General features: G+C 39.8%; 2 protein-coding genes across 2 annotated transcripts; one reads left to right on the forward strand and one right to left on the reverse strand.

Annotated features, from left to right (window-relative positions):
- The first annotated feature begins 358 nt into the window (after positions 1 to 358).
- Positions 359 to 1,917, forward strand: LOC105012469 (interleukin-6-like). The gene is made up of 5 exons (XM_010873333.4): positions 359 to 423; positions 534 to 739; positions 983 to 1,096; positions 1,362 to 1,505; positions 1,729 to 1,917. The coding sequence occupies exons 1-5, from the start codon at positions 408 to 410 to the stop codon at positions 1,915 to 1,917; spliced, it is 669 nt and encodes a 222-aa protein (XP_010871635.3). The 5' UTR covers positions 359 to 407.
- A 512-nt stretch (positions 1,918 to 2,429) lies between these two features.
- On the reverse strand, positions 2,430 to 11,018 carry tomm7 (translocase of outer mitochondrial membrane 7 homolog (yeast)). Its single transcript, XM_010873334.5, has 3 exons — positions 10,825 to 11,018; positions 2,988 to 3,036; positions 2,430 to 2,886 (listed from the first exon to the last, which is right to left on the reverse strand). Exons 1-3 carry the CDS (start codon positions 10,925 to 10,927, stop codon positions 2,871 to 2,873), a joined length of 168 nt encoding a protein of 55 aa, XP_010871636.1. The 5' UTR covers positions 10,928 to 11,018; the 3' UTR covers positions 2,430 to 2,870.
- Between the last annotated feature and the right edge of the window lie 87 nt (positions 11,019 to 11,105).

The following is an 11,105-nucleotide window of genomic DNA, read 5'->3' on the forward strand; positions in this document are numbered from 1 at the left end:
AAAGAAAATGGGACTCATCGGACCAGGCGAACTTCTTCCACTGCTCCAAAGTCCACTTCCGACGCTCATTGTTTGATTGTTTGCTTACCATCTCATTTACCCAGACCTTGACATGTGCCCTTGTTAGGAGATGATCAAGATTATTTCACTTCACCTGTGTGTGGTCATAACGTTTTGGCTTATCGGTAGAGATATCTGATGACGTTCATAATGTGGGATGTTCAACATAATTAAAAAACATCCTGATCTTTAATGATAAAGAGGAAGAGAAGAGGGGGGAGGGGAGAATTTGTGGTGGGTAAGAATATAAATGCTGTCGCAAGGAGCACAAGTTATCATTGAAAAAAAGTAACCAACTTCGGCATCGTTCAACTTCACTGCACACAGCGCCAACACATAACTGGAACATGAATTATTTAAAAGGTAAGTCTGGCGCCACACCTTTCAGTAGTTCTCATTGGTCAAACATACTTTCCTTAATATAGTAGTCACTAACTGATCCCTCCTCTCTTGTTCTCCTCTTCTCCTTTCAGATATCATCCTCATGTCGGTGTTGGTAGTTTTAGTAGTTAACGGCACTCCCATACCCAGCGTGCACTCCGAAGTCCTGACTTCGGAATGGACCTCTGGAGAGGAACTCGCGATAAACTCCTTCTCTACTAAACCCCGACCGTCCACGAAGTGGGAGCAAATTATCAAGATGCTCGTTCACGAGGTCACCACATTCCGAGATCAACAGGTAAGTTGTTTTCATATTTATTTATTTAATCAATCAATCAATCAAATGTATTTATAAAGCCCTTTTTACAACAGAAGTTTTCACAAAGTGCTTTACGGAGACACCCGGCCTTAAACCCCAAAGAGCAAACAACAGTTTAATATAATTAAATTAATATATTAACCATATAATTGAAAACTACAAAACTCACGTTGAAAATATATTAAACTAATATTAAAATGTAAAACATTTTGCTTCTGTTAGTTTGTGGAGGAGTTTCAGATGCCTTTGGAAAATATGTCATCGTTTGCAGAGCACCAGGTCCCATCCATCCCTCAACACCTCACCAAGACGCCCTGCTTCTCCAACTACAGCAAGGTAAATATGAAGCTCTTTAAGGAGTGCCTCTGACATCGTTCTGGAATTCAGTCCAAATCATGAAGCTAATGTTTTCCCTGTGTGATTGAAAAAAATTATCCTCTATGTAGAAAAGCATTTAAATCACAGACGCAAATGGACTATGAGGTATCAACATGCAGAGATCTTGACTGGCTGACAGTCTGAGCCGGCTTTCACTCGATGTCTCTAATTTTTGGAATGTGGGGAATTTAAAATGAGATTTATTGAAATGTTTGGCCCGCAGGAGGCATGTCTGCAGGAGATCAGTCGTGGTCTGCAGGTGTACCAGGTTCTTCTCCAGCACGTTCAGACTGAATACCCACAATCCAACGTGATCCCCATGGTGAGGGATCACGCCAATGTCCTGATAGGGCTGGTCATAGGCAAGGTATGTGGTAGTAATATAACCGTTAATATATTTATTTTGTTTTCAGATAACTCAAAGAACCTCATAATACTACATTCATACACCTAAACGAATTTTTTTTTATATGATTTTGATTGGTTCATGCCTTGGAGAGCTCAAAGCCAACATCCCAACCCCGAGGATCACTTTTCTAGTTCAGGGTTTTTTTTCTGTCAAGGTGACCTAATGTAGAGTCTCTCTTCAGATGAAGGCTGTTGTTGTAGAGAGCCTTCCTGCCAGCGAGAAGGAACAGGTGCTGGGTGAAGTGTCTACAGCGACTGAGTGGCATAAGAAGACCAGCGTCCACGCCATTCTGAGGGACCTCCGACACTTCTTGGTGGACACCAAGAGAGCACTCTGCCGAATGGGGAAGAAGGGAGAAGGCTGCCAGTAACCATGACAACACTGCTGGGATTGACTGAGTCAGGGCCACAAAAAACCCTGCAGGGATGTCTTTAAATCTGAAACACTTCTGGATTCGTTTTATTTATTTATTTAATTATGTAATGTAATACTTGACTGAACTAGGGAAAAAAAGAAAAGTTATTTATATACTTATTTATTTTTGTTTGGGATGTGAAATATAATTAATATATTTGATTAAATCATTTTATTTGTGCCTAGTGTATTATACTTTGTAGGACCTTTTTTTTTTTTATAAATATTTATAGGATGTTTTAATGTTATTTATTTATAGAAAAACACTGTATACCGCAATGATTACATCTGGTTGCGGGATTTGAGGCGTAATTGAATGTATGTTTTTAAGTGCCTTGTTCTTAAGTGCCTTGACATCAGTTACTACATATTGAACATATATGTTTTTCTACCAAGATATAATAATAAAAGGTCTTGTTACAATACTGCTGTATTTTGTTTGATTTGCAAGACATCAAATAACAGTCATTTCAGGGCAAAGGTGATTTATAGACAAAAATTCAGCTTCTCTTCGAAGAAATGGACAGTCTTGTTACAAAGGAAGGTTTAACAGAGACATACAGATCCATGAACAAATGAAAAGACAAAATGGGTTTGGATATTTCCAAAGAACAGGAAAAAGGTGTCACACAGCAGTAAAGCTGATTAAAAATAAGACATCCATTTGGAACTTCAGAGTGAGAGAAATGTCAGAGCTTTAAGTGTCTGACCCAGCAGGTCTTTCCATTTATGTGGACCGTAATTACCATATTAAATACAAGAAAATAAATGCTCCAGTGACAATGATGATTCCAACATCTATGATAATTGTACCACATAAAAATCGGTGAGGGCGAGATGGTGTCCAAATCTCTGATGACAGCTGGGACTAAAATAAGCAATAGGAATGGTCAGAAGACAGGATGGACCTCAGCCCCACAGCAAACTGTAAGAGAGAAAACATGGTCAGAGGTAAGCATCTGAAATGGTGGTTCCTTAATCCTACATCAGGTGGCCGAACCACAAACAGACACGCATAGACAGTACCTCAGGATGTTGGGTTCAGGCATACCAGGATCACCCCCTCTCTTGAAACCTGTCCACCAGAAGAGCAGAGATTAGAATAAGCGAATTCAGATTCATTTTTCACACCTGTGTAAAGGTTTTCCAATAAGACACAGTCACTGTAATACATAAAAGTCCAGCCTACAAACAGGTATGCTAGCTATTTAGCTAATAATCTGAATGGAGTTGGGAGTGTTGAAAACACAGTTAAGTTACATATTCTCATTCTCACTTGGCCTTAGATTTAGCTAGCTAGCTAGCTTAATCATCTCTGTTTGATGCAGTAAAGACAGCTCATGTATCATTAGAAGATGTGATTAAAAATAAATGCAATATGACGACAAATGTTTTTTTAATCAATTCTATAAATTAATTCCATGATATTAAGGGATAAAGAAAGACATTACATATTCTGGGGGAATGCTTAATGATATTTGTGAGGAAAGGAGGCCTACCCAGTTAAACGAACACTACATTTCAATGTTAAAGGGCACATTGCATGAATGCCACTTTCCCACAGACCAGAAAACCTCCACTGTATACATGTAGGCTGTATGACTCTGCTTGTTCTGGACTCCAGAGAGATGACACACCTAGATTATATTAGCGATAATACCATCTGCATAGCATGATCGACTCCAGATGGACTAAAATCGTTTGAAAAGCACTTACAACTGCTGATGTAAAAAGGGCTTTAGAAATACATTTGATTGATTGATATCATATCCTCAAGTCTGGTACCATCAGAATATTGCAGTTTCCACCACCAGGCTATAGGTCAGTGTCACTTTTTGCACTACCCCTCCAGAAAGGCCCGCTCCTAGTGAATGTAAGTGTTCAGTGAAACTTAATGAAGCATCTGTTAAATCTAATTTAAAATAATTTAAAGGCAATTTTTGTGACATTCCATAGTGCGGATTTAGAGCAGCAGACAAGCTCAGTCTACACAGATTATTTTGTTAAAACATGCTTTCATGATTATTATACATTATAAAATTACTACCAAATTGATTGGCACAGAAAAGTAGTTCCATGGTCGACCAAGACTTTTTTTTTTTGCTGGGGATAGCCCTAGGATTTTGTCAATATGTAGTGTCAAGGGTTTCCCCTGTTACAATTTAGCCCTCCCAGAGCGCTTACAACCACATCCTTCTCCCTATCGCAAAAAATAACTAGTGGCATCAAAAAGTAAAATGTTTCTTCATTGAAGAGCAGTGGATATAATGGACTTTCACTGAGCGGAAGTGAAATGGAAGTATACAAACACCATAAGGGATGTGTAAAACTATTGCAGTAAATGAGGTCAAGCAACAAAAGTGGATGTGAGTCACGATTGCAATTGGATACCACGTCAAGAAACGTACACTCAAAGTGTTTGCCAATCCAGCGAAAATGGCTGACTACAATTGAGCAAAACAATCAACTTACAAAACCTTAAATATATGTTCCGGATATAATAATATTACAATAGTAGTAATGTTAGGTACTATGACCATATGTTTTCCATTCACTGGGTAAAAGGTGAAGAATATTCCCTTTAATAAAGGGACTCTCAATGAACATTTAGCCTACCTGTCATTAACTGACCAGTTTCCTTTGATGTCACGGAGTGTTCCTTAATCCTAACTCTAATTTAGGGACTGTCCACCACTGGTTTCGTTTCCCTATCTTACTATTGCCTATAATTGACTTACCACTAGTTTCACTAACTTGCAATACTTTTGAAGACACACAGGTTTTCTGTGCCAGACGATAATATAGCAAACATTTACATAAATATTCTGGGGTGGACGTAGTTTAGAGTCACCACCTCCAACACAGAAGAATACGGAAGTGCATTACTGGGGGAGGGGGCGTGTATTCCATCACTATTAACTGAAATGTAAATAAATATACATAGATTAGGCCCACGCCTAGACAAAAAAGCCAGCATATACTTTATCCCTTTGGTCATCTGCATCTGGGAACACCATCTGTCAAGATGCTTTATCACTACATACACATACGTAGTACACGGTGCAGGTTTTACCTTTTGGGTCAGTATAAAAACAATCAGGACACCACTTTCCCAGATCAGCAGTCCTATGTTGAAATTCTTGCTACATCAACATCCTGAATTTAAGGTTTCAAAACATCATCCTTGTTGGTATCACGGATACGCTAACAATGCAATATTTTAAAATTGAGAAATATATTACAACTACAGCTGTATGACATCAGTAACGTGTTTTAAGCAACACATGTAGAGGAAAAGAACACTACCATATCCACGCACATTCGGCTATTTTCCAATTTTTTTAAACTTTTCATGAGGGGTCCTACTCTATTGGTGTTTATGCCCCCCATTTCCCATGAGCAAAACATTACAATCATAAACTTCACTTTCAGGCCTCAACTCTACATGAAAGAAGTAACCAATGTACTACTGCCACCACCATCACTTGAAGAAGTTCCTAAAGAACTAAAACTGGCAATAATTACTAATAAGATAAAGGGATTATAACATACATATATTGCATATACACATGACCTTAGTTGTTGTTGCTGACGATAACTTCATAGAGTAGCTTAAGAGGTTAGCATCAAGACTAGCTTACAATGTTAGCATCAAGTGAGCTCATCCACAAGTGCCCCTTAAAGCACAGGAGTGAGATACACCATAATTACAAAATGGGTCCCAATTTATTGAAAAAGGCACGGCCGCAACAGTTGTGCAAATATCACATCATAAATCTAATCATAAATATAGCTGCAAGCAGCAATTAGGGGTCCAAGCAAACAGAGTGAAAGACAAGGATTGGCCACGCAAGCCCGAGAGTAGGCCCAGCAATTTGCTTTCGCGTTAGGCGGTAATGAGCGTGTAAACAGATTCTGAAACAGCGCCCCCACATGGCTGATCAGCGCCACACACCAAGGGCCTCTTTGGCATCTCGTTCCGACCACAGACACCAAGTTTGGTGACAATTGAGTTTTCAGACGCAGGAAGTTGTTGGCACATGACATATGCAGACCTCCCATGCACTCTATTCTGACCACTGATACCACGTTTGGTGACAATCGGACAAACAGTTGCTCAGAAACGTCCTCACTTCCTGTGAAATTCTCGGACACAGGAAGTTGTTGGCAGGTGACGTACCCGGACCTCCACGGCACCTCATTCCAACCAAGGATACCAAGTTTGGTGACAATCAGACAAACGGTTGCTGTGAAACTCACTTCATTTTTGATCGGCTGCAACGGGCAAACTATTTTACAAATCAAAAATCCACCAAGTATCTTTTGTTAGGCTTTGCCTGTAGATCATCTCTGCCAAGTTTTGGGAAGATTGGACAAAATTAGCAAACTGTGAACATTTTTAGATCTTTAACAGGTAGTTGAATATGGCAGAAATACAAGATATTGGAGCTCGATGTTCCAAGAGGCAAATTTCTTTAGCATACTGCTAGTCACATTGTGAGATAGGTTTGGTGATTTCAGCTCCAAGGAGCACAAAGATATTGCTATTTGAAAAGATCAAGTTTGACGACACACTGTAGCACCCCCAATGGCCGATCTTGCCCAAACTTTTACTGGTTGTTGGGGGCCTAGAAGACTCAGTTCATCAAGTTTCATGGCGGTCAAGCATTTCTAAAAGCTTTAATTGATAGCTTGAATTTGATTGGCCCATGGTGGTCACATGGTTTGGAATGCCGACTCCCTATTTGTTGTAGTACAAAAACCTACAAATGGCCTTTTGGTATAGCACCCCCATATGGCCGATTAGTGCCAAACACAGCAGGCCTCCTCTGGTTCTCCTTCGTATCTTTTATTATGCTTCACCTGTAGATCATCTCTTACAGGAAGATTGGACAACATTTGCGACCTGTGAAAAATGAATCTAGCTAGGCGCAAATTAAAAACGGCCTAGGACGGTTGTTCAGCACGTGGTCATGCATCCTATGACACTGGTTTTAAGTCTCTAGGCCAATCACAGCCTGAGTTATAAGCATTTAAAAATTGCGACTTTTACCAGATGGTGGTGCTAGAGGCATTGACCTATGGACACCAAAACTTGTTTTTGTGAGTTTGGCAAAGCCCTCTATGGATGTGCCAAGTTTAAAAAAAAAAGTTAGCCAGTAGAAGTTGGTAAACTTGCAAAAACGGCTGATGAAAGAGAATAATAATAAAAAAACTAACAATTACAATAGGGTTCCTGCAGCTTCACTACATGGAACCCTAAGAATAATAAAAAAAACTAACAATTACAATAGGGTTCCCACAGGTTCAGTGCGCAGCTTCAGCTCCGCTTCTTGGACCTCTAATAAAAAATAAATACATGCACAAAATAGCAAGCTACACCTGTATCAAATCAGCCTCAAATGATCCTATATCGCTATCAAATCGCTCCCGCGTCTCATCATTATGACACACACACACACACCCAATCTTATTTTGGATCCAACCACTCTGTTGTGCAAAGACTGACATCATTATCGGCTGATTTTACTAGCAACTGACATTTGATGCTGTAAGAGAACCCTATTTGGATTTGAACAACATTAATATTATTATAACCAGTGAAATAGTGAATGTCGAGTTCCTTTTTCATTTTTAAATGAATTCCAGTGGAACCGGTAATATGCTGAATATGAAGCATTTTTGTGCTACAGGGGATAAAGCGCCAAGCTTTATTGCAGAGATCCATATCAGTTCCACAGACTACTTTTTGGAAGTGTAATTAGGGAAATCATTCACCAGGTGTCGCCATTTTAAAAGGTAATTTTAAGGACATGCATTGCAAGGTAAATAAGCCCTTAGCTGTACAGTCCTGGGGTCACTTCTGCCTGATTTAAGAAGATATTGCTGATAGGTTTGACTGACCCATCAATATGAACAGATAAAAGAAAGGGGATATCAATAAAGATTTAAAAAAACACTATCAGCAAGGTAAATAAAGGTTTTGGGAAGCTCAACAAGACTATTAGAGAATTTCATTTTTAAGAAGTAACAAAAGTTATTGATAAATATTGAAACAATACACGTACTGTGAAAACCTTTGGGAGCTGCGGGACCTGGTGAAATTTGTTAAAAGGATTGGGGCTATTTCAAAGGAGATAGAAATGTGCCAAGCAGCGTATATGACATCATAGCATAGTGGGTAATACAAAAAAAATTACTAATCAGGACTTAAGAGCTAACCTCTCTGCAAAAGGTAATCCAACTGTATTGATGAGGAAAAGCCTAAAGGAACCAGTTCAAGACAAAAATGGATGGAAGAGGCAGGACAAAAAAAAAAGTTTTAAATTACAAAATAAAAATGTTGAAAAAAGGTACAATTACATTGATGTGTAGAAGAATACTCCCATAAAAACTCACAATAAATCTCTCAACATGTAACAGAGTTGTACCAGCCTGTACACAAAGTAGTCCGTCCTTTATATAATGGTCCTAGCTCTGGGAGATAAGTTCATGGGGCATCTCAAAGATTTCCTATTGGCTGTGGCATTAGGCAGGGTTGCCAATAAATACATTTTAATTTCTATAGTTATGGCTTCTCTCACACCAAGGGGGCATTTCAATGTTTTACAGGGCTAGGTAAAACATTTAAATTGTGTCAACTAGTGGGTGACTTAACCACATTTTAGAAAGCAGTTGGCTGTACTGAAACGTGGCAACATACCAAGGGAAAGTTGCATGCATGGATTGGACACAAAGTAATTTGAACTTAAAGTCAATCCATTAGAAGACAAAAAAATCTAATTGAATATCTGTCTACTAAGAGATGTTTCATTCTAGTGTCAAGAGCTCAAGTGTTATCTAGACCATATGTTTCAGTATTACCTGACTCATCACCCAAAGCAAAGGACTTAGATAACATCAACAACACGTCAAAATAAACCAATTAGGAATATTTGCAGTATTGTATTTCCCTTAACTAGATTTTTTAAATAAATTATTCTAAATGTTATTTTTCGCCAGATAGGCTACTATGATAGACTCAAAACTGGATGTCCCGTGAAGTCATCTATATTCACAGAGTTTAGGTTAATTGTGTAATATACACCGATCAGCCATAACATTATAACCACCTGCCTAATATTGTGTAGGTCCCCCTTTAACCGCAAAAACAGCCCTGACCCATCAAGGCATGTACTCTACTAGACCTGTGAAGGTGGGCTGTGGTATCTGGCAACGAGACGTTAGCAGCAGATCCTTTAAGTCCTGGTAAGTTGTGAGGTGGGGCCTCCATGGATCAGACTTGTTTGTCCAGCACATCCCACAGACGCTCAATTGGATTGAGATCTGGGGAATTTGGAGGCCAAGTCAACACCTTGAACTTGTTGTTGTGTTCCTTAAACCATTCCTGAACCATTTCTGCTTTGTGGCAGGGCGCATTATCCTGCTGAATACCGTTGCCATGAAAGGGTGCACATGGTCTGGAACAATGCTCAGGTAGGTGGTACGTGTCAAAGTAACATCCACATGAATGGCAGAACATTGCCCAAAGCATCACACTGCTTTTTTCCCCATAGTGCATCCTGGTGCCATGTAAGCGACTCACACACACCCAGCCATCCGAGTGATGTAAAAAAAACGTGATACATCAGACCAGGCCACCTTCTTCCATGGTCCGTGGTCCAGTTCTGATGCTCACATGCCCATTGTAAGCGCTTTTGGCAGTGGACAGGGGTCAGCACAGGTACCCTGACTGGTCTGCGGCTATGCAAGCCCATACTTAAAAAAACATTGTTCTGACACCTTTCTATCAGTACCAGCATTCACTTTTTCAGCAACTTGAGCTACGGTTGCTTGTCTGTTGGAACGGAACACACGGGCCAGCCTTTGCTCCCCACGTGCATCAATGAGCCTTGGCTGTCCATGACCCTGTCGCCGGTTCACTGCTTTTCCTTCCTTGGACCACTTTTGATAGGTACTGACCACTGCAGACAAGGAACACCCCACAAGGGCTGCAGTTTGGAGATGCTCTGACCCAGTCGTCTAGCCATCACAATTTGGCCCTTGTCAAAATTGTACAGATCCCTACGCTTGCCCATTTTTCCTGCTTCTAACACATCAAGGACAGAATGTTCACTTGCTGCCTAATATACCCCACCCACTGACAGGTACTATGATAACGAGATTATCAATGTTATTCACTTCACCTGTCAGTGGTCATTATGTTATGGCTGATCGGTTTATATTAAACATTCTTATCAAGTCAACAGTGTATATGAATAAAGTTTACTAAGATTTCATTAGATTAGTCAGTTATTTGCAGTAAGTGCAAATAACGTCATGAAAAGACGATTGATTCGGTTCCTTGTGGGAGTACCTGTGAAAATGTTTTTAACAACATCGCTTATGGCGAGGAACAAACCCAAACCATGAGTCCATATTATACATGGATGATACGTCTTGGTTTACAAGAAACGTGTTTTTGTCCAGGCCACAGTTTCGATCAAATTGTATTTTCTGTCAAGCTATGGAAACTTACGCAAAGTAAGATTCGCTAATATCTACCAACGTTAGTTTCGGTCGATGCTAGTCAAAATAGGGAAAGTATCATTTCGAAAACGGAATGTTCATTTATTTATTAATAGAAATACGGAACGATTGGATTCCATAGTTTACTTAACCGGTTGCAAGTTCTTCAAACTGAAATAGGAGAACACAGCTGATAACGCAAATACGATAATTATGAATTCAGTCGTCACTTAACCAAACGGTTCCCCCTTTTGCCAACAAAAGACACCGGTTACACACATGCCTTTAGTTACATAGCTAACACTAGTAGGTTGCAAATCTAATGTATTAGGTCGCTGTCCCACACCGTACTAACCTAGGTAGAGCACCGTGGGGATGAAACCCCACCGGATTACAAACTGTCCGGCTTGGAACACCGTCTGCAGTCGCTGTTTGGTCTCTTTGCTGAGCTTCGCCATTGTAGACAGACTAATTTCGGTAAAATACAGAGCAATTGGGTTCTATGAAGGACGGGGTCATGAAAAACAGGAAGTCTACGGAGGAAGCGTGGCCGTAAAGCAAGATAGCTATTTTTCATTTTTGTGACATTTATTACCATCACAAATGTAGCGAGCGCCACTTTGTGGACGCAGTGGG

The sequence above is a fragment of the Esox lucius genome, chromosome 10 (genome assembly GCF_011004845.1).
Source record: "Esox lucius isolate fEsoLuc1 chromosome 10, fEsoLuc1.pri, whole genome shotgun sequence".
Classification (NCBI taxonomy): domain Eukaryota; kingdom Metazoa; phylum Chordata; class Actinopteri; order Esociformes; family Esocidae; genus Esox; species Esox lucius.

Excerpts from the sequence above, each read along its gene's own strand:
- LOC105012469 (XM_010873333.4), top strand. Across the intron at positions 1,097-1,361 it reads GCTTCTCCAACTACAGCAAG|GAGGCATGTCTGCAGGAGAT; the intron begins GTAAATATGAAG and ends TTTGGCCCGCAG. Across the intron at positions 1,506-1,728 it reads TAGGGCTGGTCATAGGCAAG|ATGAAGGCTGTTGTTGTAGA; the intron begins GTATGTGGTAGT and ends GTCTCTCTTCAG.
- tomm7 (XM_010873334.5), bottom strand. The coding sequence starts at position 10,927 with ATGGCGAAGCTCAGCAAAGAGACCAAACAGCGACTGCAGACGGTGTTC. Across the intron at positions 3,037-10,824 it reads CCCCACGGTGCTCTACCTAG|GTTTCAAGAGAGGGGGTGAT; the intron begins GTTAGTACGGTG and ends TCTGGTGGACAG.